At 50.8% G+C, this 23,617-nt stretch overlaps 11 protein-coding genes across 11 annotated transcripts; 3 read left to right on the top strand and 8 right to left on the bottom strand.

The window, feature by feature from the left end:
• Positions 1-1,080: 1,080 nt before the first annotated feature.
• On the bottom strand, positions 1,081-1,922 carry BDV17DRAFT_56386 (uncharacterized protein). Its single transcript, XM_073764788.1, has 3 exons — positions 1,812-1,922; positions 1,518-1,739; positions 1,081-1,431 (listed from the first exon to the last, which is right to left on the bottom strand). Exons 1-3 carry the CDS (start codon positions 1,882-1,884, stop codon positions 1,343-1,345), a joined length of 384 nt encoding a protein of 127 aa, XP_073616653.1. The 5' UTR covers positions 1,885-1,922; the 3' UTR covers positions 1,081-1,342.
• BDV17DRAFT_261062 (cleavage and polyadenylation specificity factor subunit 5) lies at positions 1,398-3,146 on the bottom strand. Its single transcript, XM_073757619.1, has 4 exons — positions 2,869-3,146; positions 2,301-2,800; positions 1,518-2,221; positions 1,398-1,431 (listed from the first exon to the last, which is right to left on the bottom strand). The coding sequence occupies exons 1-3, from the start codon at positions 2,907-2,909 to the stop codon at positions 1,929-1,931; spliced, it is 834 nt and encodes a 277-aa protein (XP_073616652.1). The 5' UTR covers positions 2,910-3,146; the 3' UTR covers positions 1,398-1,431; positions 1,518-1,928.
• A 156-nt stretch (positions 3,147-3,302) lies between these two features.
• On the bottom strand, positions 3,303-6,403 carry BDV17DRAFT_290516 (a-pheromone processing metallopeptidase Ste23; the record flags this gene model as incomplete). The annotated part of the gene is made up of 2 exons (XM_073761929.1): positions 3,303-6,107; positions 6,167-6,403. 2 exons carry the CDS (start codon positions 6,401-6,403, stop codon positions 3,303-3,305), a joined length of 3,042 nt encoding a protein of 1,013 aa, XP_073616651.1.
• A 123-nt stretch (positions 6,404-6,526) lies between these two features.
• On the bottom strand, positions 6,527-7,230 carry BDV17DRAFT_56388 (uncharacterized protein). Its single transcript, XM_073764789.1, has 3 exons — positions 7,039-7,230; positions 6,608-6,951; positions 6,527-6,549 (listed from the first exon to the last, which is right to left on the bottom strand). The coding sequence occupies exons 1-2, from the start codon at positions 7,137-7,139 to the stop codon at positions 6,708-6,710; spliced, it is 345 nt and encodes a 114-aa protein (XP_073616650.1). The 5' UTR covers positions 7,140-7,230; the 3' UTR covers positions 6,527-6,549; positions 6,608-6,707.
• A 293-nt stretch (positions 7,231-7,523) lies between these two features.
• On the bottom strand, positions 7,524-10,402 carry BDV17DRAFT_56356 (heat shock factor family protein). The gene is made up of 2 exons (XM_073764787.1): positions 9,619-10,402; positions 7,524-9,565 (listed from the first exon to the last, which is right to left on the bottom strand). Exons 1-2 carry the CDS (start codon positions 10,086-10,088, stop codon positions 7,642-7,644), a joined length of 2,394 nt encoding a protein of 797 aa, XP_073616649.1. The 5' UTR covers positions 10,089-10,402; the 3' UTR covers positions 7,524-7,641.
• Positions 10,403-11,053: 651 nt separating this feature from the next.
• Positions 11,054-12,151, bottom strand: BDV17DRAFT_261054 (putative aldo-keto reductase (AKR)). The gene is made up of 2 exons (XM_073757618.1): positions 11,816-12,151; positions 11,054-11,760 (listed from the first exon to the last, which is right to left on the bottom strand). Exons 1-2 carry the CDS (start codon positions 12,080-12,082, stop codon positions 11,071-11,073), a joined length of 957 nt encoding a protein of 318 aa, XP_073616648.1. The 5' UTR covers positions 12,083-12,151; the 3' UTR covers positions 11,054-11,070.
• Positions 12,152-12,587: 436 nt separating this feature from the next.
• Positions 12,588-14,129, top strand: BDV17DRAFT_261053 (putative GPI anchored protein). The gene is made up of 2 exons (XM_073757617.1): positions 12,588-13,265; positions 13,328-14,129. Exons 1-2 carry the CDS (start codon positions 12,857-12,859, stop codon positions 13,912-13,914), a joined length of 996 nt encoding a protein of 331 aa, XP_073616647.1. The 5' UTR covers positions 12,588-12,856; the 3' UTR covers positions 13,915-14,129.
• A 2,268-nt stretch (positions 14,130-16,397) lies between these two features.
• On the bottom strand, positions 16,398-17,506 carry BDV17DRAFT_56245 (uncharacterized protein). The gene has a single exon (XM_073764784.1). It carries the CDS (start codon positions 17,228-17,230, stop codon positions 16,667-16,669), a length of 564 nt encoding a protein of 187 aa, XP_073616646.1. The 5' UTR covers positions 17,231-17,506; the 3' UTR covers positions 16,398-16,666.
• A 1-nt stretch (position 17,507) lies between these two features.
• BDV17DRAFT_56276 (putative R3H domain protein) lies at positions 17,508-20,371 on the top strand. Its single transcript, XM_073764786.1, has 3 exons — positions 17,508-18,510; positions 18,577-19,117; positions 19,187-20,371. Exons 1-3 carry the CDS (start codon positions 18,172-18,174, stop codon positions 20,119-20,121), a joined length of 1,815 nt encoding a protein of 604 aa, XP_073616645.1. The 5' UTR covers positions 17,508-18,171; the 3' UTR covers positions 20,122-20,371.
• Positions 20,124-20,623, top strand: BDV17DRAFT_56248 (uncharacterized protein). Its single transcript, XM_073764785.1, has one exon. It carries the CDS (start codon positions 20,243-20,245, stop codon positions 20,540-20,542), a length of 300 nt encoding a protein of 99 aa, XP_073616644.1. The 5' UTR covers positions 20,124-20,242; the 3' UTR covers positions 20,543-20,623.
• Positions 20,624-21,604: 981 nt separating this feature from the next.
• Positions 21,605-23,016, bottom strand: htz1 (histone H2AZ). Its single transcript, XM_073757616.1, has 2 exons — positions 22,396-23,016; positions 21,605-22,328 (listed from the first exon to the last, which is right to left on the bottom strand). The coding sequence occupies exons 1-2, from the start codon at positions 22,412-22,414 to the stop codon at positions 22,084-22,086; spliced, it is 264 nt and encodes an 87-aa protein (XP_073616643.1). The 5' UTR covers positions 22,415-23,016; the 3' UTR covers positions 21,605-22,083.
• Positions 23,017-23,617: the final 601 nt, after the last annotated feature.

The raw sequence follows: 23,617 nt of genomic DNA, 5'->3' as shown, positions 1-23,617 counted from the left end.
ATCTAGGGATACTATCCAAGCTATCAAGGCCTCTTCCTGAAGCTTAGATAGCCTGTGATTGTGGTTGCGACGTTCTGGCTTGGATTGGTGGCCCTTTAACCGATCGCGTAGGGTTTGTGGAGGTAGATTATAATGCAGTGCAGCTTGACAAGGATTTCGAATTTTCTTATTTTTCAAGTCTTGAATCGCGCATTCTATCCTGCCTTCTTGCTCTATCAATTCTTGTTTTGTTTTACGCGCTTTTCGTGGCATGGTGGTTGGTTAAAATTGATGGGTGGTAAACGCGTTTGAATTTTAAAAGTTGCACGGATGACCCGGGAAGTACGGGTCACCCGGGAATTACGTTATCGTATCATTCTACTTCCTATTTTAGTTAGTGAGCTTACCCCTATTTCTTCTGTATAGTGTAGCTTCGCTGCTATATTCAATGAATCAGACCTTCATACTTTGGGTGGTGAGATACTGAACATTACGTACGCCGCGGTCTCCGACAACATATAACCGAGATCTTGAAAATTTTAGCCTAAGCAACCCACTGACTATTCAGCGCGGACAAGACGAGGTCATATAGGCTAACCGCTTGCAATTGTCGCTGTTGGGAGGAAGAAAGAGACAGGCGGGGAGATGGAGAGGAACCCAGTGCCAAATATTGAGTGTGACGTTTGTTTTGGCGGGTTGCGGCGGCAGGTCCTGGTGCACGGATCATTTGCCAAGCGCCTGTCAGATGGATTCACCCAGGTTGGAAGGAACACATTCACTGTTGGAAGGAGGTTTACTGCAGCCATCATACATCCCCCTTCGGTTTTGTGTTATTTCAGAGTCCGCATATATTCACGTCCGCCTCCGTGATATGCTCTCCAAAGAGATACGGCTGGCGTCCCAGCTGCGCGAGGTGCTCTTCAATATTATTTTGAACTTTCACCATGTTATTCTGGTTAAGTACTGTGTTCTCGCTACCAAGCCTCTTTTGTCTTTCGCTTTTGACTAGGAACGAATGCCCTACGTAAAGAATAGAAAATAATCTCTTTTATTCTTATTCTCAAGCTGAAAGCCTACTCTTCAGACATCCGCTGAGCCTCTGTATGTTCCAACAGGGATAGGAAGAGTGTAGATAAAGTGAAGTAGCTAGGATAAAAGTGAGAAAAGCCCTCGCTATTTATCTTAAGCTTGGAGAGATCACAACGATAGCCTAAATTGCGTAAATCTATCTCTCTTACCTCTACTCACCCGGACTGGGTGATATTCTCACCCTGCTATCACCTATCCCACCTGCACTCACCCTAGACTTAGTGTTTATCACCTACCTCTAAAAACAGCAATACACTCAGGGCTCGTTGCACCTTTAACCGCGCTGATAATAGTGGCTCAAGTACGGCTGAGCGGACGGGATGCCCTGTTCTCCACACCCTGTGGTCGTATGTACTGGACTACCTTTAATCAAGGTTAATGTTGCAAGCTTATTTTGGCTATGCAAGGAAAGGGCAAAGCTCGTGGTTCTGTTGACAGGGCCGACATACTTTGATAGGCCTGTCTACGCAGATCGCCATAGTAGGAGGTTTGGTGGATTGACTGAGAATATTGAACTGAATTGAACCATGCAGGTATCGCTCCTCGAAACGCCGGTCCGTAAGAGCTGAACTTGTACAAACATTTTGGAATCAGAACAGGGCTGATAGATATCACCATATGCTCTTGCTCTTGGTCATACCGCAAGCCATCGATGCCATGATGGATACTGGCTGCCGACTAGTTGTTAGCCAGTCGCCATTTGACTTCCGAGCAGGTGATCAGGTAGACAAGTCCTCACTAACCAAACCAAGCCACACCCCAACCACCAAATACCCGATAACCCACCCCCGTCGCATAACCGCTAACCAGGGTCATACCCAACAAGCCTTCCCTAACTCGTCCACTTGATCTTACTACCCCTACTGCCCCTCATTCTCCGCCCCCTCACTATAATCCGCCATCCCTGTATCCTCCTGCTTAATGTTGACGTTGGCCTCCCCAGCAAGAACCTTCGTGCGCGGCTGATCCCCCGGCGTGCCGGTCCCAGGCGTAGCAGCAACAACGTTATCATTCTCATCGACAAACTCAAAGTTATACCGCGACAGCAGGTGCGGGATGGACGAGAGCTGTGGCCCGTAGCGCTGGTTGTTATCGTATAGTTCGAAGAGCGGGACGGCGAGGAGTTTCATGTTTTTGGGGACGGAGAGGACCTCTGCAAAAAGAAATACATGATTAGCCTGACGTACCGCTCCTCTGTGGGGATTTTGGATACGAAGTGTTTGGCAACTCACTCTTCTTCGGCAACTGAATAAAATAAAGCTTCTTACACTCCTTCGGCCGGGTAACATGCCCCGGCAAAAACGGATACATGAACGTCTCAAAGTTCGGCCTCCACCACTGCGCAAGGGTATCCCCAACCTCCCAATCCTCATTAACGCCCTCGCCCGAGAACTGACTTCCCACCGGCGCAAGGCGCTCATTCAATCGCTTCTTGAACCCCTCAATCTCCTCGTCGTCATGGAGCAGGTAATCACCGGGTAATTTGAAGAACGCATTTGCGATCTGCAGCATTAGCACGTGTGGGTGGTTGTGTTCGTGGCACACGAGAATTCCCTCGCAGGTGCGCCGCATCCCGTGGGACTCGTAGTGTTCCTCGAGGCGCTTTAGGCGCGCCAGCACGGATGGGTCTTCTTCTGGTTGGGTCTCTTTTGTGCCGAAGGTGTAGTTTGAGAGCGGGTAGAGGCGGATTGTGGGGGGTTGTTTGGAGGAGAAGTCGTTTGGGGAGATGGGGCTGGTTAGGGTAGGTGTTTGTGTTAGCTTGAACTGCTGTATCGGCCGATTGTTAGGCTGGGAACGTACGGATGGCTGCTTTGCATTGCTGTGGTCGTTGTTGTCGACATATTGAAGTGATCTGGATAGCGCAGTGATGGGCTGATTGGAGGGTGAGGGGGGCGGAAGAAGCGTTGATTTCATATGGTGCAAGTTGTATAATGAATGTTGTTGGAGCTCGGAGGCTGGTGGAGCTTGATTGGTGTCGACTCATCGGAGCTCTCCCGCATAAATATCGGCCCGCGGCTGGGGTGAGTGACCATACACAAGGTTCATAAACAGCTTCATGATTCTATAGATGGTTCAAGAGAACATGCTAGACTTTATTTCTACACCTCAGTGAAAAGGTCAACACGCTCGCCTACTACACCGTCCCGCTCACATCACCACCCACTCTTAACCAACACCTACCCAATCAGCCCGACCAATACATAACTGTATACCAATTATCTAAGCAAGAAAAATCAAAGTTTGGCATCGAAGTCCTCAAATTCACTGAGGTTTGTGATGGGACTGGGCCCGGTGCTGACAGCCAGGCGAGCCTTCCAGTCCGTGATATTCGTGATATAGGTTGGGGCGGCTTTCTCGGCACCGTTGGTGAGAGCGGACTCTTGCTCCTTCGATTCCTGTGTGCCGGCTTGGGCCTTCAAGTGGATCGAAAGTTTACCCCGGGTAGAAGAAGCAGGGTCAATCATCTGCTTGTAAAAGTCAAGGATGTCCGACTTAGTCAGAGCGCGGACTCTCGCGGCGTCAGTTTCGTTCTGCGCAAAGTCGTAGTCCTCAGAGCCGATGTGAGTCCAGAAGCGGGAGGTTTCGGATCCCAGGTTCTTGAGCGTCTCGAGTCGCTTGTTGATGACGCTACGCTTGTGGCCTTCGAACTCGTCCTCAGACATGTTCTCCAAGGTCTTTCCGAACTCGGTCAGGAAAAAGTCGATGCGAGATTCCAGGTATTGGGCTGTGCGCTCGCTCTGAATGATCACGCGGTAACCGATAGTCGTTGCCGAGTAGCGGGCGCCGCTCCAGACAACGTATCCGAGCTGTTCTTTGCTGCGCAATTGATCGAAAGCGGGTTCATCTGTCATCTGGGCAAACAGAAGGAGCTTCGAACGAAGGACCTCATCATTAATGCTACCGATGAAGAGGTAGTATTCGATACAGTGGTTGACGTTGGCAGGGTCCTTGAGAGGCCGTTCGTAGACGTAGTTGCCGCCAGGGGGGATAATCACGTTGCGCCTGACATACCACTGAGACTGGGGCAGGGTCCGGCTGTTAAGAATGGACTCCACGTTGTCAGTCATGCGCAGCGCATCTTCCTTATAGATGTTACCGTGGGCCAAAACCTCGATATGGTTCTGGCGCAGGATCTGAGGGAAGAAACACTGGATATCCTCCGCCTCGATGTGTTCTAGCTCCGCGGCGTATTGCTCGTTGAGCCAGCCCCGCTCCGCGGTCAGGTACCGCGTATAATCCCCAACTTGATAGTAGGGCTGTTGGTACTCCGCATTTTTGTAGCCTCGGGTCAGACGCTCCTTAATGATGCGGAAGCGGTCAGGATTGATTACGAGGTCGCGCATGCTCGTAAGGACCTTCTCCAGGAGCACGGCCATCTTGTCGTTGTAACCTCCGACGGAAATGTCAAGACCGAAGATGCTGGCGGACAAATGGTAGTCCAGGCCGGCGAGTTCCGCGTCATATGAGTACTCAACCAAAGCGTCTCTAACGAGCTCACAGTAGAGCTTCGACTTGACAAGGTTGGAAGGTGTCGCCCAAACAAGCGGGTTCCTCAGAGTGACAAAGACTGTCGCCTTGGGAACCCAGAATCGATCGTCTTTCTTGAACCAGAGACGGACATGGTCATCATGACGGATGAGCTTGGGAGTCTTTGCAGGTTCAGACACCTCCTTCTTTTCGACCGAAAGCCTAGTAGGGACGAACTCGTTCTTATGCGGCATGTGCAACTCCGCGTGTCGGTTTTTCGACGTCGACGCCAGAGCCGCCTTGATGCCGGCCATGAAATCCTGAGGAACATCTTCGACCTTGTACTCGGTTCCGTACCACTTCTCCTGAGCGTTCCAGTCACCTGGATAGTCCTGCGCCACGACTATCAATTTAAAGTTATCCTCCCTTAGGTAGGAAAAACTCTTCTTGATGGCCTCCGCATCAAATTTTCTAAGAAGAGATCCACTGAGCAGCCACTCCCGGGGCAGAGGCTTCTGCATGACGGTGCTCAGGCGGCTTGTGAACCGACTGGCAGGAGACTTCTGTTTGAATCGGAATTCCACCTCCGCTAGATTCTTCATCTCCTCGAAGATCCATTCCTCCGGCTCCCGTTCCTTAATCATCGCAATATACTCGAAGATCACCTTGACGACCTCCTGGTATTGCTGCAATCCTTCCTGTGTCAACCGGACCGAGACGGTGAAAAATGCAGCGCCGGGGCAGACCGGCATCACACCGGCTGACAGCCCGTTTGCCCAGCCCTTTGCCTTAATATATGCCAGAATACTTCCGGGACCTTCGTGGCCGATGAGATGGCTAATATAACGGCTCGGTTGAGACTCATACAGATCCTCCTCATCCAAGAAAGGGAAATATAGATCCACTGACCGCGAATCCATCACGGGCTTAGCAAAAATTTGTTTACTCATGTCATTCGGCAGCCAGATCGGGACACCATCCCACCGGTTCTGAGGCAAATCCTTGTTTTTGACACCAGCGAACAGCTCCGACACCCATTTCTCTAACTCATCTAGCGACTCACGGCCAAGAACAACCAATTTCATGCGGTTAGCAGAATAGTGCTTCTCATAGAACTTCATAAATTCATTGCGGATCTCAATACCGCGTTTCAGCGGCTCCTCCTTTAATGTTTGCAAGTTTCCAGTGGAGAAATGGTTGTAAGGATGTTCCGGGTTGGACAGCGACTTGTTGAGCTGCATCAAACGCCATAAATCACTCTGAAGGTTCTTCTTGTTTTCTGAGTCTACCGCCCGCATCTCGCGATCGAGTGTATTCTCTAGGAAAAGCGGCGAGATGAAAAACTGCGCAAAGCGATCAAGCGCGCCATACAAAGGCGATGGTCCGTCTGACTCCGAGGCTGTTGATGTGCCGTTTGTAGTGCGATTGGGGGTGGACTGGCCGCTCGACGAGTTCGATGTGCCGGTAGCAGACACCTCAAAGAAATAGTTGGTCTCGGTACCAGCGGTATAGGCATTGGACGATCCAGAGTGGGAGGCTAAGTACTGGTTGTATGCGTTTTCAACAGGATACTGAAACCAACACGATTAGACACGCCAGGATAAATTTAGTATGATCAAAGTAAACACACCTTCTCTGTTCCCATAAACAGCATGTGCTCCAAGCCGTGAGCAAGGCCTTGTAAATCCTCCGGATCACTGAAACTACCGACGTTCACGTCCATCGCCGCGGCGGCCTTGTCTGTCTCCGCATCGTGCACTAGTAGAGCCTCAAGCTTATTAGGCAGTTGTATGACCCTGTAAGAGCGGTCATCCAGAGAAGGCTTCTCCAGCCCCTCCGTGAGGCGCTCAGCCGATCTCATCGTCATTGTCCTTGCAGTTGTGATGGTCTGAGGAAGGGAGATGCGGTTAAAGGGAGGGGAATACCGCGGAGGAGAGGAATGTGAGCGAAGAGGAGCGTGTGATCGTGTGGACACGGAATGCGAATGAGGGGCGTCCGGCACAGAGACAGCACCTATAGGAGTGAGGAGCGAGCGATAAGCTGGGGATGGACGTGGGATTGGGATGCCGACAGTCAAGCGTTTGTTCCACAGGCGGCGGGCTGCAGTCACGGAGTACCTTGGTGACAGCATGCACGGCGGAGGGAAACTGGCGGTATTCAACCCTGGAAGGTTACCCGGGACGATCAGAGGCCGGAGATAACGAACGAGCGGCTATTGACCGACTCTGGGTCGATAGAGGGAGGGAGTTGGGCGAAAATATAGCGAGGCAGGGCAATAAAGATGTGAGCCCGAAATAGCGTGCAGATGCACGCCACAATGCCGCGGGATGAGGAACGGGTTCACAAAGGATGCGGATTCGCAATAGAGCCCCCAATCGTATGGAATATTGGAATGTGAGATGAAAAAGTAGTAGCCTGCCAGGTCAATCAGGAATCCTGGAGCAAGACATGGGATGCGAAGGAGTGTTTGGCATCATCGTCAGCTGGGCGGTGAAGCTATACCGAGGGCAAGGCACAGTCACTAAGCACTCCAGACTAGGCCAGCATGAACCCAACAGTGTCTCTTGATAGACAACTGATTGGCTGCTAAAGCAGTGACCCATGAGTTCGTCCCGACCTCCCTAATAAACAGGCGAGGCTGGGGCTGGACCTGGGTCTTTCTGGGGTCTGGGGCACCAAGCTGCATCGTTAGATCGAATTTGAGCCTCAAACAAGAACACGCAGAGAAAGTACGAGGCTGATTTCACAAGATCGTATTGAAATCTTATATCTGCGCAGCCTTGTTCTAGCCGGTGGTCATTGCTCAACGGACCAAATCATACTGCACGATCCGAAGTCGTGCCACCTCTCTGACCCTCCAACCAACTGTCGGGCGCCGTAGAAGACTGCTAAGGTGCTATTAAGGTATTTTGCGCTTCAACCTCATCTAATATGATTACAAAGAATTCGGTTAGTTTTAAGCATAAGAATAATAGTCAGGTTACATAAAAACGTGAAAAGTATATGCGCTGTATGATGAATACTCTCCAAACATGGCTTGCGCGGTCTTATTCATGAAAAAGGACATCGGAAAGAATACGCTATGTACGATAGACTCAAAAACCATCAAGCTTTCTTCCTTCGTTTCCCGCCACCACTGCCGTTATTTCTACTTCCACCTTGAGAGTCGTTCCCATTACCTGTATCGAGCATTCCAGCACCGTACTGAGTAGGGTCGTCGATGGGGTTACTAGGGCTTGTGGATGCGCTGTCCGTAAGGGTTTCCACCACTCGACCGGGACCACTGATCCCCGAATTTGTACCCGTTTCATTGGCCGACGTATTGTCATAGCCGTTGTTATCGAAGCCTTGAAAGTAGCTGGTGTCCGGTTGGTGTTGGTTAGCTGAGCCGAATAGCTCGCCGTCGCCGGCTAGATGGTCAAAATCGAAAAGATCATTCCCGTCGTGCTTGATGGCCGGGCTGTCTGTGGCAGGGCTGGGTGCCTGACCAGTGCCCGCGGAGTCTCCAAGTTCCAGATTTCCTCTGTCCTGTTGATCGTAGTCGCCAAAATTGGTAAAATATTCGTCGTTGAAAATCTGATCTAGTTCAAGGGGAGGTGGAGGAATGTTCCCATCGGCACCGATGCCAGGGATCGTACCGCTTGGGCTGAGTGGTTGTAATAAATTGGTCAAATTCTGAACGGAACGATCCTGCTCGGCTTGCATTTTCATCAAGTTATCAATTTCAGATCGAGTGTTGGCAAGGCGTGATGAATAGTTGTTTGGCATTGGCGGAGGAACTGGACTAATCAAAGCATTGTTCTGGGGTACTGCTCCGCTCGTGTCGTTGGTGCCGGTCTCGTTTGCCATAAGACGGAGCATGTCGTCACGTTGGTTAGGCGTGAGAGGAACGTTGCCGTTTGAAGTCTCAAGTGACGACAGCACGTTGGGGAAGTCGCTGTAGGTCGTTGGTATTCCATTTCGGGCATTGGTGTTCTGGATGACGGACATGATGTCTCGCTGCGGATATTGCTGTGATTGAAAAGCAGGGGGTTCCTTCGATCGCGGGCTATTATCAAAAACTTCCTCGACTTGCCCCGACTGCGAAGTGTTTGGCTGCCGTAGGTGATTTCGGGACTGTGAGCGGTCGTAGGCGCTTACGGCAGGCGAGAGAGTCGTCGCACGACCATGACGTTCTGATCCCGGCGGCGCCTTCAACAGCAGCGGTTGCTTTTTCATTGACCGCGGACCGCCAGGACTGTTCAGCGAGGTAGCACCTAGTGTGCCAAACGAATAGTCATCTCCCATGTCGACAACATTACCTTGATCCTGCGAGATCGCTCCAGCGAAAGAGTTGGCGAGATTTTGGCCTTCCTGACCCTGCAAGCTGCGGTTGTATACAGTAGCGAGGAAAGTAAGGATGGCGTTGATCGAATTTTCATGGCGGGTGTGTTGCTCCTGGAAATTCGCCGCCTGTGCATACAGTTGCTCATGCTCTCTGCGTAATTTGCTTATGGTGCTAGAAATGATTTGTTGCTGTTGACGAATTGCTTGTAATTCCCGATATACGTTCGTAAACTGATCCTTTGGCAAAGTTGGGTGTTGTGGTATCAACGATAACTGTTTGCGGGAACCGTCGTCTCGTGATGCCCCAGCAGTATCATCGCCATATTCATCAGTCTCGTGTTCAGCACCCTCTGGCTTTATTATCCGCCCAGCGCCCTTGGGAGGTTTTGTTCCTTGCCCGGTCGTATTCTTGGGCTTCTGGATTAACCACAACAGGTCTGGATGGCCGCGTTTGAAATAGGGGTTGGCGTATTCGCTTGGACTTTTGTTCTTTCTTTCGCTCGCACGCATTGAATTATCTGAAAGGCCCACTTTCTTGTGAAACCCATACATGTTGAGTTGTCGAACAAAAGAGGCATAATTGTTGTGTTTGAACAGTTCTGGAATTAATGTTTTGGCAAACTCGTCCTCATCCAACACAATAAATGAGTTCCCATCATCAGACCATCGGATCAGATCAGTATTCTTCGACTCGTCAAGGAAACTGGATCGGAGTGTTAGTAGCTTGAATGCCGGCCATGCTTTGATCTGACATACCTGCTGAGCTTTTGTACAAACGGTGGAATTTGTTTTCTTTTGGCTTGCGCGTCCCTTTTCGCAACCATCGCTCGTTTGTAGAGTTCATCTAAGCTCTCCGACCAGCCCCCGGACTCACCGGGTGCATTGCCCTGTTCGGATAGTGTAGCAGACGGGGGTTCGTAATTGCGACTTCGGTTCACCATTTGGTTCGCCAATTGTCTACGTGCGATTTGGTTGGATGCGGTAGGTACACCAGAGACATCATGCGTTGATGACGGTATAGCACCACCCGTGTTGTAGGAATTAAAATCGGGAAAAGACGAAGAGGGCACGTTGTTGGCGGTTTGATTCTGGCCCCATTGCAAAAACTGGTCGTTGGACAATGGTCCTGAAGTAGGGGGATAGTTCGGAAGCTGGCCCAGCTGAGGATGGGCGATTGGAGATGTGCCGGGAGCAGGTCTTTTGCGATTTATTCCTTGAGGGCTCATGGCAGAGACTCGAAGGGTCAACAGCCGAAAGATACTTGTCTTCGGGGTACTAGAATGTATCGGTGACTTGTCCTAGACTGGTTCGTTCAACCGTGGAGTGCGATCGAAAATACGGCCTTGTGGGAAGAAAAAGTCGAATTCAGCAGTCCAAGTCTATCACGTTCGGCACGGGAGGTATTGCGGGGTGGAACAGGGAAATGCGACTCGGCAAAACTTTTCGACTGAGCAGGTATAGATCGAATAAAATCGAGTATGTCGTCTCAGAATATGTTGTCAAAGCGTAGTGCTCACAAGAATGATAAAAAGCACGAGATGAGAAGGGGGACGGCGGGTATCAGCGAACTGATAGATCGCGGCTACGCGACGGGCGCAATATAGACACTAGAACGGAGAACGAACGGGTGAGGAGGATGGGTAAAGAACGTGGATTGCTGATCCCACACAAGTTTGGCCTGTCCCTAAGAGACGCTGGCAGAGCAGAAGACGAATCAATTGTAATAATGATCCAGCATCAAGGCTGGATTGACATTGACAGCCTGCAGAAAGCGCGGCGGTGATGGAGAAAAAAGGCTGAGCGTCGCACCGTTCGTAGGGCGGTGGAGGGCCGGAGCAAGGAATATGACAGGATCTAGTGAGTCAGTACTGACGAAATGGGCGGTTCAAGAATGTGCAGTTCTAGTAGGGGGCAGAGCAGCTTGCATCCAGAAGCTCTTGAAGATGGATAACAGAGGCTTGCAGCAAATTTAAGACAGATTTTCCTTTCCAGTTTGAAGATCTTGGCAAAGCGACAATGAAGTCGAAGAGGAACATTAACGCTCATTGGCTGTTGAGCTGAGTCATGTTATGCTTTGTTAATTATCACGTGCTATTCTAGTAGGTCTGTCCCAAAACGGCAATCTGCTTTCTTCACCTGGGCAGGTGCTACTCTGAAGTTCACGGCTCATGATATATATCATTGCTTTTTACGCAATATGATGCTCTCTCACTGCAAGTATACATGGTCCCCGGTGAGTTGATCAAAATCTTCAAGAATACTTTGCCAATCTTCCGCGTTGTCACTGGAAAACTGCTGCAAGGTCTTGAGCGCCGTCAGATCTGCCTCCATATGCTCCCGCTTGGTCGTTCCGTTCAGGATCGTGGCATGCCCTAAGCCCAAGACAAGGCCGTAAAGGGCCGCAGCCGTCGAAACTCCTGCATTCTTGGCCAGTGACTGGACCGGCTTGGATTGAACCAACTCCGGGTTTGCCGTCAAAGTCCAGAAGCTCTGATACACGATCTGGTGCTCCCGACAGTACGCCCGGAGTGGAACGTCGAACTGGGTTCCGCCGTAGAACCGGTTTTGCACAACCGCAGGCTTTACCTTGGCCAGTGACACAATCTCTCTCAGGATCGGGAGCGTGGTGTTCGAGATTCCTAGGTTGCGTATGCGATGGGGAACATACGTTTCCAATGTCGACCACGCCTCCATGGTCTGAGCCATGGTTGGTAGAGGGGAGTGAAGCACAAGGGTGTCGATGTACGTCTCATCCGCACTTTCCGGCGCAGCGGACGGGCGAAGGTTATGGAGAGACGACTGCACAGAAGCATGTACTTGATCTGCCACGCTGTCTTTAGGGTTATATGGCATATCATCTGGATTCTGCCCATGAACGGAGGTGAATTTGGTTTGGATCTGGAGCTGTTCAGTGCTCTGACGCGAAAGGTAATGCTATAAAGCATCAGCATACATATAGGTCCTCCCGACGAACGAACCCGTCGCCAATGGCTTTACGTATGCCATCCCCTACTAGGTCTTCTCGGTAATGCTTTGGCTGGGCTGCAGTGTCAACAGCGCGAAATCCAGCGCTGATCGCTTGGTGCACCAGGCCTGCCGTTCGATCTCTTTTCCATGCTGTGCCATAGACGAAGGTCGGAACAAACGTGGGGTTCGCGCTCTGAGCCGATCGCAGGGTATAGCCTTCCCAAGACATCCTACTCAGCGCAGTCCTAGCCATAATCAATCACTCATCGCAGGAATTCAGGCTTGTTTCAGAGGGACGAATGACGCCAGAATAGAAGGCAGGTTTGAAGTAACGACGTTGGAGCTTTGCGAACACGGCGGTATCAGAGCAGCCTTGGAGAAGCTCCATCCAATCACCTTCGATCGAGGCTTTTTCCCCAAAAACCTTCCGGTACCACATAAACCAGCTATCAATTAAGGGTAAAATCCAGACAGTGCTACTCTATACAATACTAGCTTCAGTCGAAGCTCCCTGCTGGTCGCGGTTGAGCAGAACGTTAATTCCTTCGTCTCGCTTTCACTGGTTGGAGGCTAGATTTGGAGCTTCTCAACAGCTTGGTGCTAGATCATTCGCGCACTTGGTTGGTATTTCGAGCAGCCCAGGGTCTGCGGTCATGGCAAACAGCTGTGCAAGAGAGAATGTATTTTGAATCGGACAGCAGTCCAGCCACTGCCTTGTCAAGTACCTACAGCTGATCTTGACCCGCGGGGTCTTCTAGAGGCTAGGGTCGACAGACATAGGATAGAGTTCTGACAGTCACTCACATTGGCCACCTCGATTACCATACCACGGATCGTCAGACAAGCCATTGGTACGGAAACGCTGCATATCATATGAGGCTCAGCTTCATACTACGCATCATTCATGTCATCTTGACTATTCTGCGTGGAAAGGTGCCTCGGCACCGTCATAACCAAGCTCTAACTCTGGGTCTAAATATCAGAAGCGCTCAATGGACACGCAATCGAAGGCTAGGCACCGCCATAAATGAAGCCAGAGCCCATCCTCGCTCTCCCAACTAACAGTACCAGTCTTAATATCAAAAGATCATCAGCCATCATGCGTTTCCAGTCTCTTGTCGCCCTCGCCGGCCTCTTGCTCGCCGGCAAACTCGCCCTCGCAGCAGAGTTAGACCCGGATGACGTCCCCGATCGTTGCCGCTCAGCCTGTGACCCCGTCGTAAGCGTCGCCCGAGACTGCGACAGGCGCAATGACAACGACGCCGCTGAAATGGACTGCATCTGCGACTCAGATCAGGCATCAACCCGGATCCCTCAATGTGAGGCGTGCATTGCACAGTACAGAACTGACAATCCGCGTGACGAGGACCACGATGGCAGTGACGATGCCGACTACGACAACGACGACAATGATGACGCTGACCCTCATGACAATGGTTAGCAGCACGGATACTTCCTACCATCATCCTCTCACATACACAGGGCTGACCTGAAACAGATGCATACGACATCCTTACCTCGTGCAACTTCGACCCAACGACCTACGCACCTGCATCCAGCCACTTCCCTAGCTCATCCGCCAGTTCTAGCAACGCGCCACATCGTTCAAGCAGTTCGTTCAGTCACTCTAGTAGCCCTAGCAGCCACACAAGCAGCGCACCGGATCCGGACCCGGACTCAGATTCGGGCTATATCACCACATCGGGTGTGTACCATCCTCCTGCATCCCTGACCGAGTCTCCGTCCCCGTCTGTGATAGTTTCAACCTTAATCTCGGTCTCCGTGTCTCCCTCACTAATCTACGTGCCTTCGCCTAGCAACCCGGGTCAAATAAGCCCAAGCTTAAGCAGCGAGGCCCCGTCAGGTTCGCCAGCATTGTCAGGATTCGTGAACCCGGCCTCGAGCTTTACTAAGTCAGGCCCTTACACTCCCCCTTCGGATTCGGATTCGGATTCGGACTCGCTTGGTGCTGCTTCTGCTGATGTTTCTTCTGCCGTTCGGAACTCGTCGCCTTCTGTGCTGATGTCGCCTTCTACTGCGCCTGTGTCATCAATCACTGGGAATAGTTATTCGGTGCCTACGTAGCTGAGCTTGAGAGCGAATTGGGAATATCCGGTCAACCAACGTGTATTTGAACTGTCAAAAGCTATCTCATATCTGTATTTACTATCAGTATTGTGTCTTATTTATGCTCCTTTCCATCCATCAGAGATTGTTTTTGTTCTTGCTCCTGTCAGGTATTTCCATAGTGTTAGATATCAATGTATATCTTGTAACACTCAATCCATTACCACGACTTCCTTTGACCAGTTCTTTTCACCTCTCCGCATGTTCTCTTATGTTTCACTCTCTGCGCAGCGTCGGTCTTAAGTTTCGCTTCAATCCTGGGTGATATTCTGGCTAAGGTAGTAAGCAGGAACTACTATACATAAATCTATTCGTCAGCCAACTCAAATCACGTTGCCAGGTTTAGTTGTTCGTTCGTCTAAACACCTTGGAATAGCTATGAGTTGCACTCATTTGACTGTCGAGGGAGGGAGAGTCTTGGAGGCCGGGTGTGGTACCATCTATAACTTGCGTTGAGCTTCAATGGGCTCGGAATATATATCCAGCACCGCACACTTACGATGTACCGCGATGCACCATGACTTCCTCAAAAGTACGTGCAAACCAATAAACAATTACAATGACCAAGTTCTTTCATTTTAAGATATTTCGTCCTTCTCAGATGTTATTCTTGGCCAAACCACCCCTACCGAACGGTCGAAAGCTAAGTTGTGAGGTCGGAGATTGGGTAGAGCCGGTGTGGCGCTGGTGCAGATTGCATTGCATTAGGTGCAGATCCATCTGCAAGTGAGAAAGGGACAGGTGGGTTGAGGAGATAGGTCAGTTTCCATATGCGATATTGCGAAGGCGGACTGCTATTATGCAGGAGAGCTCTCATGCTATTTTTGAGTCATGTTTGGGGGAATTTGGAAGCTAGAAGGGCGATTGGGGGTTTGTTTGTGTCAGTGCCCCATCCTGGTGATTGTATTATGATGACTTTCAAGCACTGATTTCGAGCGCGTTTCCGAACCGCATTGAGAATATAGCGAGTGTTTATCAGATTTGTCACTAGGATGTCAGGCTCAGGGCTAGCTGCCTAACCTGCAGCTTCTGTACATCTGGCTGTACAGGTCACGCTGCGATTGGACTGAGCGACTTGATTTCAACAGTCAATCGCTCCCCATCCCACTTACTATCATGGCAAAGGGTATCAGCCATAATCCATTTGCTACCCCTGGAAATTGGAGACTGGAAGTGGCGATAATGTGGCAGTGTTCGAGGGACTACTGGTAAGGCTTCGACGACAATATCCCAGAACCAGGCGGATGGGATAGTCCGGACTCCCCGGACCAATCCTGGTTGCACCATGAGCTTTATTCAGGGGTTAGTTCAAGCTAGAAGTCCCGAAGATTGCCATGCGTCGGCAGGTGACAGATACTGTTGGAGCTCTCCTGCGGATGTGCTCCATATCCGAGCTCCAAGCCTGACATCGCGCGCTCATTCGCCTTGAGTGACCCGCCAAGCGACAATAGCTGGGACCCAGACGACTCCATTTCATTTGGGAGGTTCTGGTGACAATCTAGCGGCTTCTAGCTCGAGCGTTAGCCGTGAACGGCGCGGGTCGCGACGGACATCATGGCTGACCTCCATACTCCGAGCCAGGCCCGCGATTGATCATTAACAGAGTGGGAAAGAGGGCAGCCAACGGGACTGGTGATAATGAGCTCATTTCAGAGTAACGAGAGTGCGAGTATTGCCTGTGGAATAGGCCATGGCTGGACTGTTTGGCCACCTCGTGGAGCTATCTTCATACTCCGTAGGATAGGGGCCGCCAATAACCAGATGAAATTGAAGTGCGCCGATGTAGCGTACCATTTCGATAGACCCGAGACAGGTCCGGAGCGGTCTCAGATAGACAACCGATCATCGTAGTCTAAAGAACAGTAAGAGTAAGGGTAGAGACAGCAGCTATTTTCCACTTGTCGTGCTGCAGCAACGAGACCTGGTCTGGGTAAAGGGCGGACCCGGAAGCAAGGAGGGTTTCGGTCGAGGAGCAGATCCTATTGCCGTCAGGTAGGTCAGACTCAGGTCAAGACCTTGGAATACAGAGCGGGTGCCCTCGTAACATGCAAGCCGGGGAGCTCGTCCATCCTGCAGAAGATCTGCTCTTTCAGGTTCTTTGTGCGAATTGTCAGTAGCGCAATGGCAAAATAAGCTATTCGGGAAAATGGGGTTCGAGAGCATGGAGCTCGGGTGGGTATGAGCTCCTTGTTCAGGAAGAAACAAAGTCAATCTGGAACATCCTCTCCACCCACGGCGGATCCTCAATCTGAGGGAGAGGTGTGAACTGCAGAGGCTGTTCGAGACTGAAATACTGAATGATGGTCTGGGATGGAACTCCCGGAGGCCCGGACCGGCAGGCAGGAACGTTTGAAAGGCGCGGCTGCCAGGCTGGTCCAGCTTCCAAGGTTCTCAAATTGCGAAGCTGAGGGCATGTCGAATCATCGAACGACCTCGGGAGACTGAGTCCTCAAGACAAGAGTGGCAAAGATAGATCGTGCCCCTGATTCCCAGAGCAGCAGCTAGGTTACTAGTAGCACCGCCCCATCTTCCCATCACTCACTACTCGCAAAAGGAGGTGCTTAGCAGGTTAGCTCTAAAATAACCGGCAGGAAACGAGATGCTAGTGCGGACAAAGGACCAAATTCCAGTCTGCTGATGACGCGGTTTTAGATGATGCCATCCGCAATCTCCCTTCATGCTGATAATATAGCTGCAGGGTGGCATCTATCTACACGAGGAAGTTCAGTCGGGAGAGTATTGTAAAGAGCAGCAGCATGGCGAGAGAATGGACGACAATCAACATGACACTGCGCAATGTCCTCGGTGGATGCCCTCCAGGCGAGGTCATCTCCGTCGCCGGAGACCAAAAATACCAATACCAGGTCGAAATAGAATAGGGGGCAAGGGGATGAGGATGTTCTAGGCAGAAAATAGAAACCCAGAGGCGCTCGTGCCAGAAGTACCCAAGACGGCCAAAGTATATGTAGACCTCAGGTCCTCGAGGCCCTTCACTGCGAATGTTGTGCAACTCTCGTCCGTCTGTTCTCTGCATCCCGATAATCTCATTCTTTGCCCTCGACAGCGACAAGCCCCTTGTTTCTTTGACGCATACTAACAACTGCCCGATCCCATTTTCGAGTCCCGAGTACTTTACTACAACTGCTGCGGCTGTACAGTAGTAGAGAGTCCAAGTCATCCTGCTGCAGGAGATTCCGATATCGATCCACCGAAACCCACAAACCACAGCCCAAACAGAAAGCCGGGCTGGCAAGCGACTGGATAGCGAGTTCATTGGGTCCTTATTATTCGCCTGCCTTGGATCTTAACTGCCGGCCATTAAGCGATCATCATTCGTCTTTGAAGTGACCTTGTTTCAGCGCGGTTGTCGCCTCAAACGACGTATCCAACTGTCTCTTGGAGTGCGGGTTGTCCTCCAGCCGGAGTTTTTCTGTCACTCTCACTGTCACTTCTCCCAGTCCACGGTCCCGGTTCCAGTCTCCCGTCACGGCCGCTGCTCCAGTGCTCTCCAGGTAATTCCCTTCGTTCCCCTCCTATCTTCCACCGTTCTTCTCATCCTCTCTCCCTCACTCTCTCTCCCCCGTTGTCTGCCTCCCACTTCCTCCTCCCGACGCCCCGGTCATTTAGACTGTGGCAGTTTTTCTTTTCTTTTTCTTCGTTTCCTATTTATTTCGCTTCCGGCATTCTCGCTTTTGTAGTTTGTGTTTTTATTTTTATTGTTTTTTTTTCTGATGCCCGTAGTGGAACGAAGGCTAAAAATTTACACCCAACCGTCTCACCCACGCCATTGAAGATACGCCAGTCACGAGTCAAGTCGATTATTCGGCCGCTGAGATTGATCGCTGCTTGATCAACCTCTCATTCCTTCGACTGCGTTCCTGTCTGCCTTTTGTTTGTGCACTGTTCAATCAGAGGCTTCATTCATCCAACGCCCCTCCCCCGGGCCGATTCGAGACAAGCCCCGACCACTCTTCCCCCTTCCTACGCTCGAAAATCTCCGCAGAGTTTCCTCCCGTCCTCGCCCAAACGTGGCTTACAACACCTCGTGTTGACCACCGACCCGCCAAAGTTGTCATCTCCCCGTCTCGATCGCTCCTATGACTGAGTAGACTGCTCATACTCATTCCGAATCATACTCTACGGGATTGTTGTGGTGGGTTCCAGTGCCACATTCTTCGGTTTGGCTGCTTGTTGGGAATTCTCCGTCCTGCCACCATGAGTTATCAACAAGCCCAGGACATGTACCACGACAATTCTTCGCGTTCTCCCGGCTCGCAGCGTCACCAGCAGCCTCTTCATCGCCAACCTTCGCGACAGTTTGACGCCTACGGCCCGATGCCCGTTAACCTATACGACGATCCCATGGCCCGTTACGATCGCAACCTCGACCGGTTGAACCCCTCGCTGCGTAATCCTTCTTATGCTTATGACCTCCCTGGCTCCCAGACATGGAATCCGAATGGTTTTGCCAATGTTCAGGCTCTTGGAGGCATTCGCTCGGCGTCAGCAAGCATGAAAACCACCTCGCGCAGCACTCGGGCAGGTCTTCCTACGGTACGTGATAAATATAACGGCTTCAACGGCGTAGCTGGATTCAGCGTCACTAATTCGAGTCAACAGACGTGGTTGGATCAGCAGCCAGGTATTCCGAGCCCCTTCTCTAACCTTGGGTCGGCCTCCCTGCAGGGCGGCTCCATGCGGGATCCCAATGGTCCGTCCGAGGCCGATGACGAGTTGATTCCCACTGCGATCGTGATCAAGAACATCCCCTTTGCTGTGAAAAAGGAACAGCTCGTTGGGCTAATGACCGAAATGAACCTGCCTCTGCCGTACGCGTTCAACTATCATTTCGACAACGGTGTATTCCGTGGACTCGCCTTTGCCAATTTCACATCTGCGGAAGAGACAGCGACCGTGATTGAAGTCCTGAATCATTTCGAACTGCAAGGCCGCAAGCTCCGAGTTGAATACAAGAAGATGCTTCCTCTTCAAGAACGCGAACGCATCGAGCGCGAGAAGCGCGAGCGTCGCGGCCAGCTAGAGGAGCAGCACCGTCCTATGGCAGCCTCCCAGCTTCAGACTCAGAGCTCTATGTCGTCTTTGACATCACATATTCCGGCTACCTCCCCTTCTCCGGTTTCCCAGCGTGGCCAGAAGCTCGGTGAGTTGGTTCAGACTTTCCTACATTTCCATTTTCTATAGTCTCGAACTCTAATATTGTTCTCATTAGATGTCGATCTGAACGACCCTTGGACTCTTCAGCAATACTCCTCTCTCCTGCTGCTAAAGGAAGACACCGGCCGCGACTCTATCATCTTCCCCCCCAACCTTACACCCCACCAACGCCGCACTGTGCACACTCTGGCTCACCAGATGGGTCTTGGTCACGCGTCTCGCGGAGCTGGTGAACAACGCCAGGTACAAGTGTTCAAGGTTGCGCCAGGCACGAATGTGAGCCCCCCCTTGTCTGCTATTCCCGCCGCTGTCCAGCCCCCAGAGTCTGCTCGTCGCGGGCTCAACCGCGCAGCGACCATTGATTTTAGCGAGGCCCGCAACGACGCACCTGCTCATTTCAATACTCTTCGTGGACAGCCCTCTTCGGGCTTCTTGGGTGTTTTGGACTCGTCAGCCGGCTTCGGTAACACACAGAACCTGCGCGCAGCCAAGTCATTCGCGGACTTGCGTTCTTACACGCCCTCCCCCGTCCCTTCGTCCGCCAGCTTTCCGGCTGCATTGCAATCCAACGGCGCACGCATGCAACACTATGATGGTTCCACGAGCGTTGCGTCCAACACCCCGACTTTGACGCCTGCCCCATCTGGATCTTCCCTTGGCATGCAGCGCGACGACGGTCTTCTGGTCAACAGCTTGGGCAACCTTTCTCTGGGAACTGGAATTGGAGGGCCAAACTCGAGCCCGAGGAGACTGAGGGGTATGTTCTCCTGGGAGCAGCCGGAAAGTCAGCCTTCCAGCGCTGGTCCCATTGGTAGTAACCGCACCATCGGAGTTGGATTTGACGGTCAGTCACAGGAGCGCCTGCCTATTAGGCAGCCGAGAGGTCCGATGCCCGAAAAGGGACCAGGATTCCGCCGGCCAAACGGACACCAGTCGCGTGGAAGCGACGAATTGCGCACCACCTCCGGCGTGGAGATCATTGTGGAGTAAACGTTTTAATGGGAGATGAAGACAACGAAAAAATTGTTAGATTGCTTTACCGAAAGACGCATACGACCTTTTTTATATCACGAGGCCTGATCTTTTTGCGCGATGATCGGCTTACGATTCGATGAGGGATGATGAGACGACAATGCAACCAAAGAGAATAACAAAAAGAAAGTATTTCTCTGATCCATCCAAGTTTAGAAATTTTTTTTGGGCAGCAGCCCTCCAGGCGCGCCGTTTATACGGACTCGTTTATGTTTCCTCCTTTCGTCGATACAAACGAAATCACGCACATTTTGCGACCCGGTCGCCTTGCCTACGGATGCACCATTACCCGCCTCTCCCCTTTATTTACTTCATTTTTCACATTTATTTTCAAAGTTGTGTCTGCCTGAAGGAAAGCAAAAACCAAACCATAAATTGAACTGAACATCTCAAGAAGACTACGAAGAACGACTCATACCAAAAAGAATACCAATACCAATACCAAAACCAATCGATCGATGTGTTTGTCTTTTGTCTACGTTACCATGTCTATGACAAGAGATGACCTAAACATTTGCATTACCTCTTGGATTTCTGTATATGGGGCAATTTTTGCATCGTTTAATGCTTATTTTTTATTTTATTTATATATTTTATTTTATTTTATTTTTTTCATTTTTTGTTTCTCTGCCTCTATTTGCTGTATCTCTATCTTATTTATCTAAGGACGTTGACTCGAAGGTGCTGAGATTTTTCAACTGAATCTTCCTACTGCGTATTGACACTTAGCACGGTGTCTGCGATGCCATCGTAGGCAAAGTCGGTATATCAGAATCCACGCAGAACGAACCCTCGTAGTTTACCATCCGATGCAGTAAGCATGTACCACACGAGGCGACTGTCCAAGCGAGGTATACCTCGGTAGTACTTGCTCCTCTCCGCCTACTGCGTATATGTATGCGCCCCTTGCATGCAACAAGACACCGTGCCCCCTTTTTATATTGGATCATTTCAACTTATCTCAGCTTCCTGGTCAAACGCTCTGCCCGAATAAAATGGCTAGTAACGTGGCTGTTGCTACGGTGGTCAATGAGCTAGACTAGTGCTTACAGAAAGATATCCAAATGAGCTTGTAAACGGTATGCTAGACGGCTTGAGTTGAGTCACAAGTATGCTATACCAGCCGTGACTATGTATAGCTATGACTACTGCAGATGCTCCGTACATAGGTTTCATTTATGTATATTGTCTCGCGGAATGCAGTTGATACATGCTTTGTAAAGGTGCGATAAGGATATACTTAGTTCAGTTCCAGTATTACCACCATCAGCCCTTGCGGCGGTCAGTTGCGAGCTCGGATGGTATGCTATATCATGGATAGATGGGTCGTGTTTTAAAACGTTGTCTTTTGTTGACTGGCTGAGTTGGTTGTGGAATGCTCGGCGTGGCGGTAAGGTGCAGGTGCAGGCAGGTGATCAAAATGAATTTCCGGAGTTGACTTAGTTCAACCTGAGATCTTCATACAACTACATAGACAAGTTATAATAATACCAATCCTTGAGATGGAATGCTTTTTCCTTTCCAGAAAGAGTTGCAATACACTCAACACCATATTGTAAAAATAGAGATTAAACAGAACAGATAGAAGTAACATAAGAAAGTGACAAACAATTCCCATCACCGAGAATACCCCTTTTCCCATTACAGCGCCCTTGATAACTTGAGAAAACGATCAACGGAGCGCGCACGTAAGAGTAGATAATCGAAAGAAGTGCAGATAACAAGAACGAGGTGGGTTCAAGGAAAAGAAAGAGCTGCACGTAGAACTGCAACGTTCGCGGGGTTAAGAGCGCGCGGGGGAGCAAATGCTCCCGAACTAGCGTTGTCTTCAGAGCTCGAACTCATTCGTCGTAATCACGGTACGAGGGGTGTTTCCATTCAATCATCATTAAACGCCGTATTTGTTGGGTATCCGCGGTTTTATGCGTCAGACTTTTTCTTCTTCTGTTCCACCTTGAGCAGCAGGGCGCGGTTGATGCGTGGCAGGACACCACCGAAGGCGATGGTGGCGCGAATCAGAGTGTCGAGCTCCTCGTCTCCACGGATGGCAAGCTGAAGGTGGCGGGGAGTGATGCGCTTGACCTTAAGATCCTTGGCAGCGTTTCCGGCAAGTTCCAGTACTTCAGCAGTCAAGTACTCAAGGACAGCAGTGACATAAACGGCGGCTAGAAGCACGTGTTAGCTTCAGATAATGGACGGCCAGCTGAAACTAGATGGATAATGAATATTCACCTTTTGCGCCAACACGCATCTTGTTTTGCGTGTTGTTCTTAAGGAAACGCTTGACACGACCACAGGGGAACTACGAATATAGTTAGGAGCAGGTTCGAGTAGAGCTGCGTGATAGCGATGTGAAAGGAGAGCGATCAATCTGCATGTTGGAATGACGAGCAAGGCCCAAAGCTACCAAACTCCCAGCTCAGCCCTCGAGAAAAGGTACGAGAAGGGAAGAGGTGCAGGGTTAGCAGCTTTGCGTTGTCGCACGTTCCGGAAGTCGCGATTGGACGATGCAGCCATGGAAGAATTCAAAGATGAACAGGTAAAAACTGACCTGCAGACCAGCCTTCGCGCTGTGGGACTTCTGAGCCTTCCCCGCAGAGTCCTTGGAGCCTCCCTTTCCACCGATAGACTTTCCCTTTCCGCCAGGCATTTTGAAAAAGCGTCGAGATTCGCGGTCGCGGACGATGAAAATTCGCGTTGATCAAAGTTCCAACTCGATGGAGTGCGATGGTGGGCGTTGGAGGAATTCGAAACACGGAAGGCACGCGCGTTGTTGATGGATGAAGGAGTCAGAAATGTCAGAGCCATCCTGGTCGCTAAAGACGGCATCGAGCCTCGAATGCCGCTAGTCCTAATAAGGAAACTATCTCAGCATCCAAAGTCCAACCGTGGGGATGACTCGATATAAGGGCACCGAGACGTCCTGGACAGCGGATAGAGAGAGAAAGTTGTACTTACCTTTTCATAAAGCAGACAGAGCCTAGAGAGCCCGCTTCCAAGAACAGTCCGGAACTGGAAAGCTCATGTGTCGAGGCTGGTCTTCAGCGCCCGCATCTAGGTCGGTAGTCGCTTGGTATCGCCAGCATTTCAAGCATGCCATGATTGGAAAACATGTTCATGTTTCCAATATGAGTTATATACTGACAAGGGCACTGTATTCAGGTATCTAGCAGTATGACAACTGCAAAGTGGACGCCTTTGTTGAGCTTATGATCGCAGCACAGAAGTTGTAGGAGCCAAAGTGAGTCGACAAGTGTGCTAGGCGAGTTACATAAGCAGACAGCTGACCGTGCGCGCCTGAGGTACCCCCCATTTTCTCTTATCGCCCGCCTTATCTCCGCATCTTCTTCTGGAAGCGTCTGAGCACGTGATTGCCGCGTGTTAGGACAGTTGGCTTCCGTGTGATGGCGACAGCTTGGGGAAGTTTCTGCTCCGTGTACTCCAACTCTAACTC

Source organism: Aspergillus undulatus (genome assembly GCF_047715775.1).
Source record: "Aspergillus undulatus strain CBS 261.88 unplaced genomic scaffold BDV17scaffold_18, whole genome shotgun sequence".
NCBI lineage: Eukaryota > Fungi > Ascomycota > Eurotiomycetes > Eurotiales > Aspergillaceae > Aspergillus > Aspergillus undulatus.
Note: the sequence above shows the minus strand (reverse complement) of the source record. Positions and strands in the feature narration are given on the sequence as shown.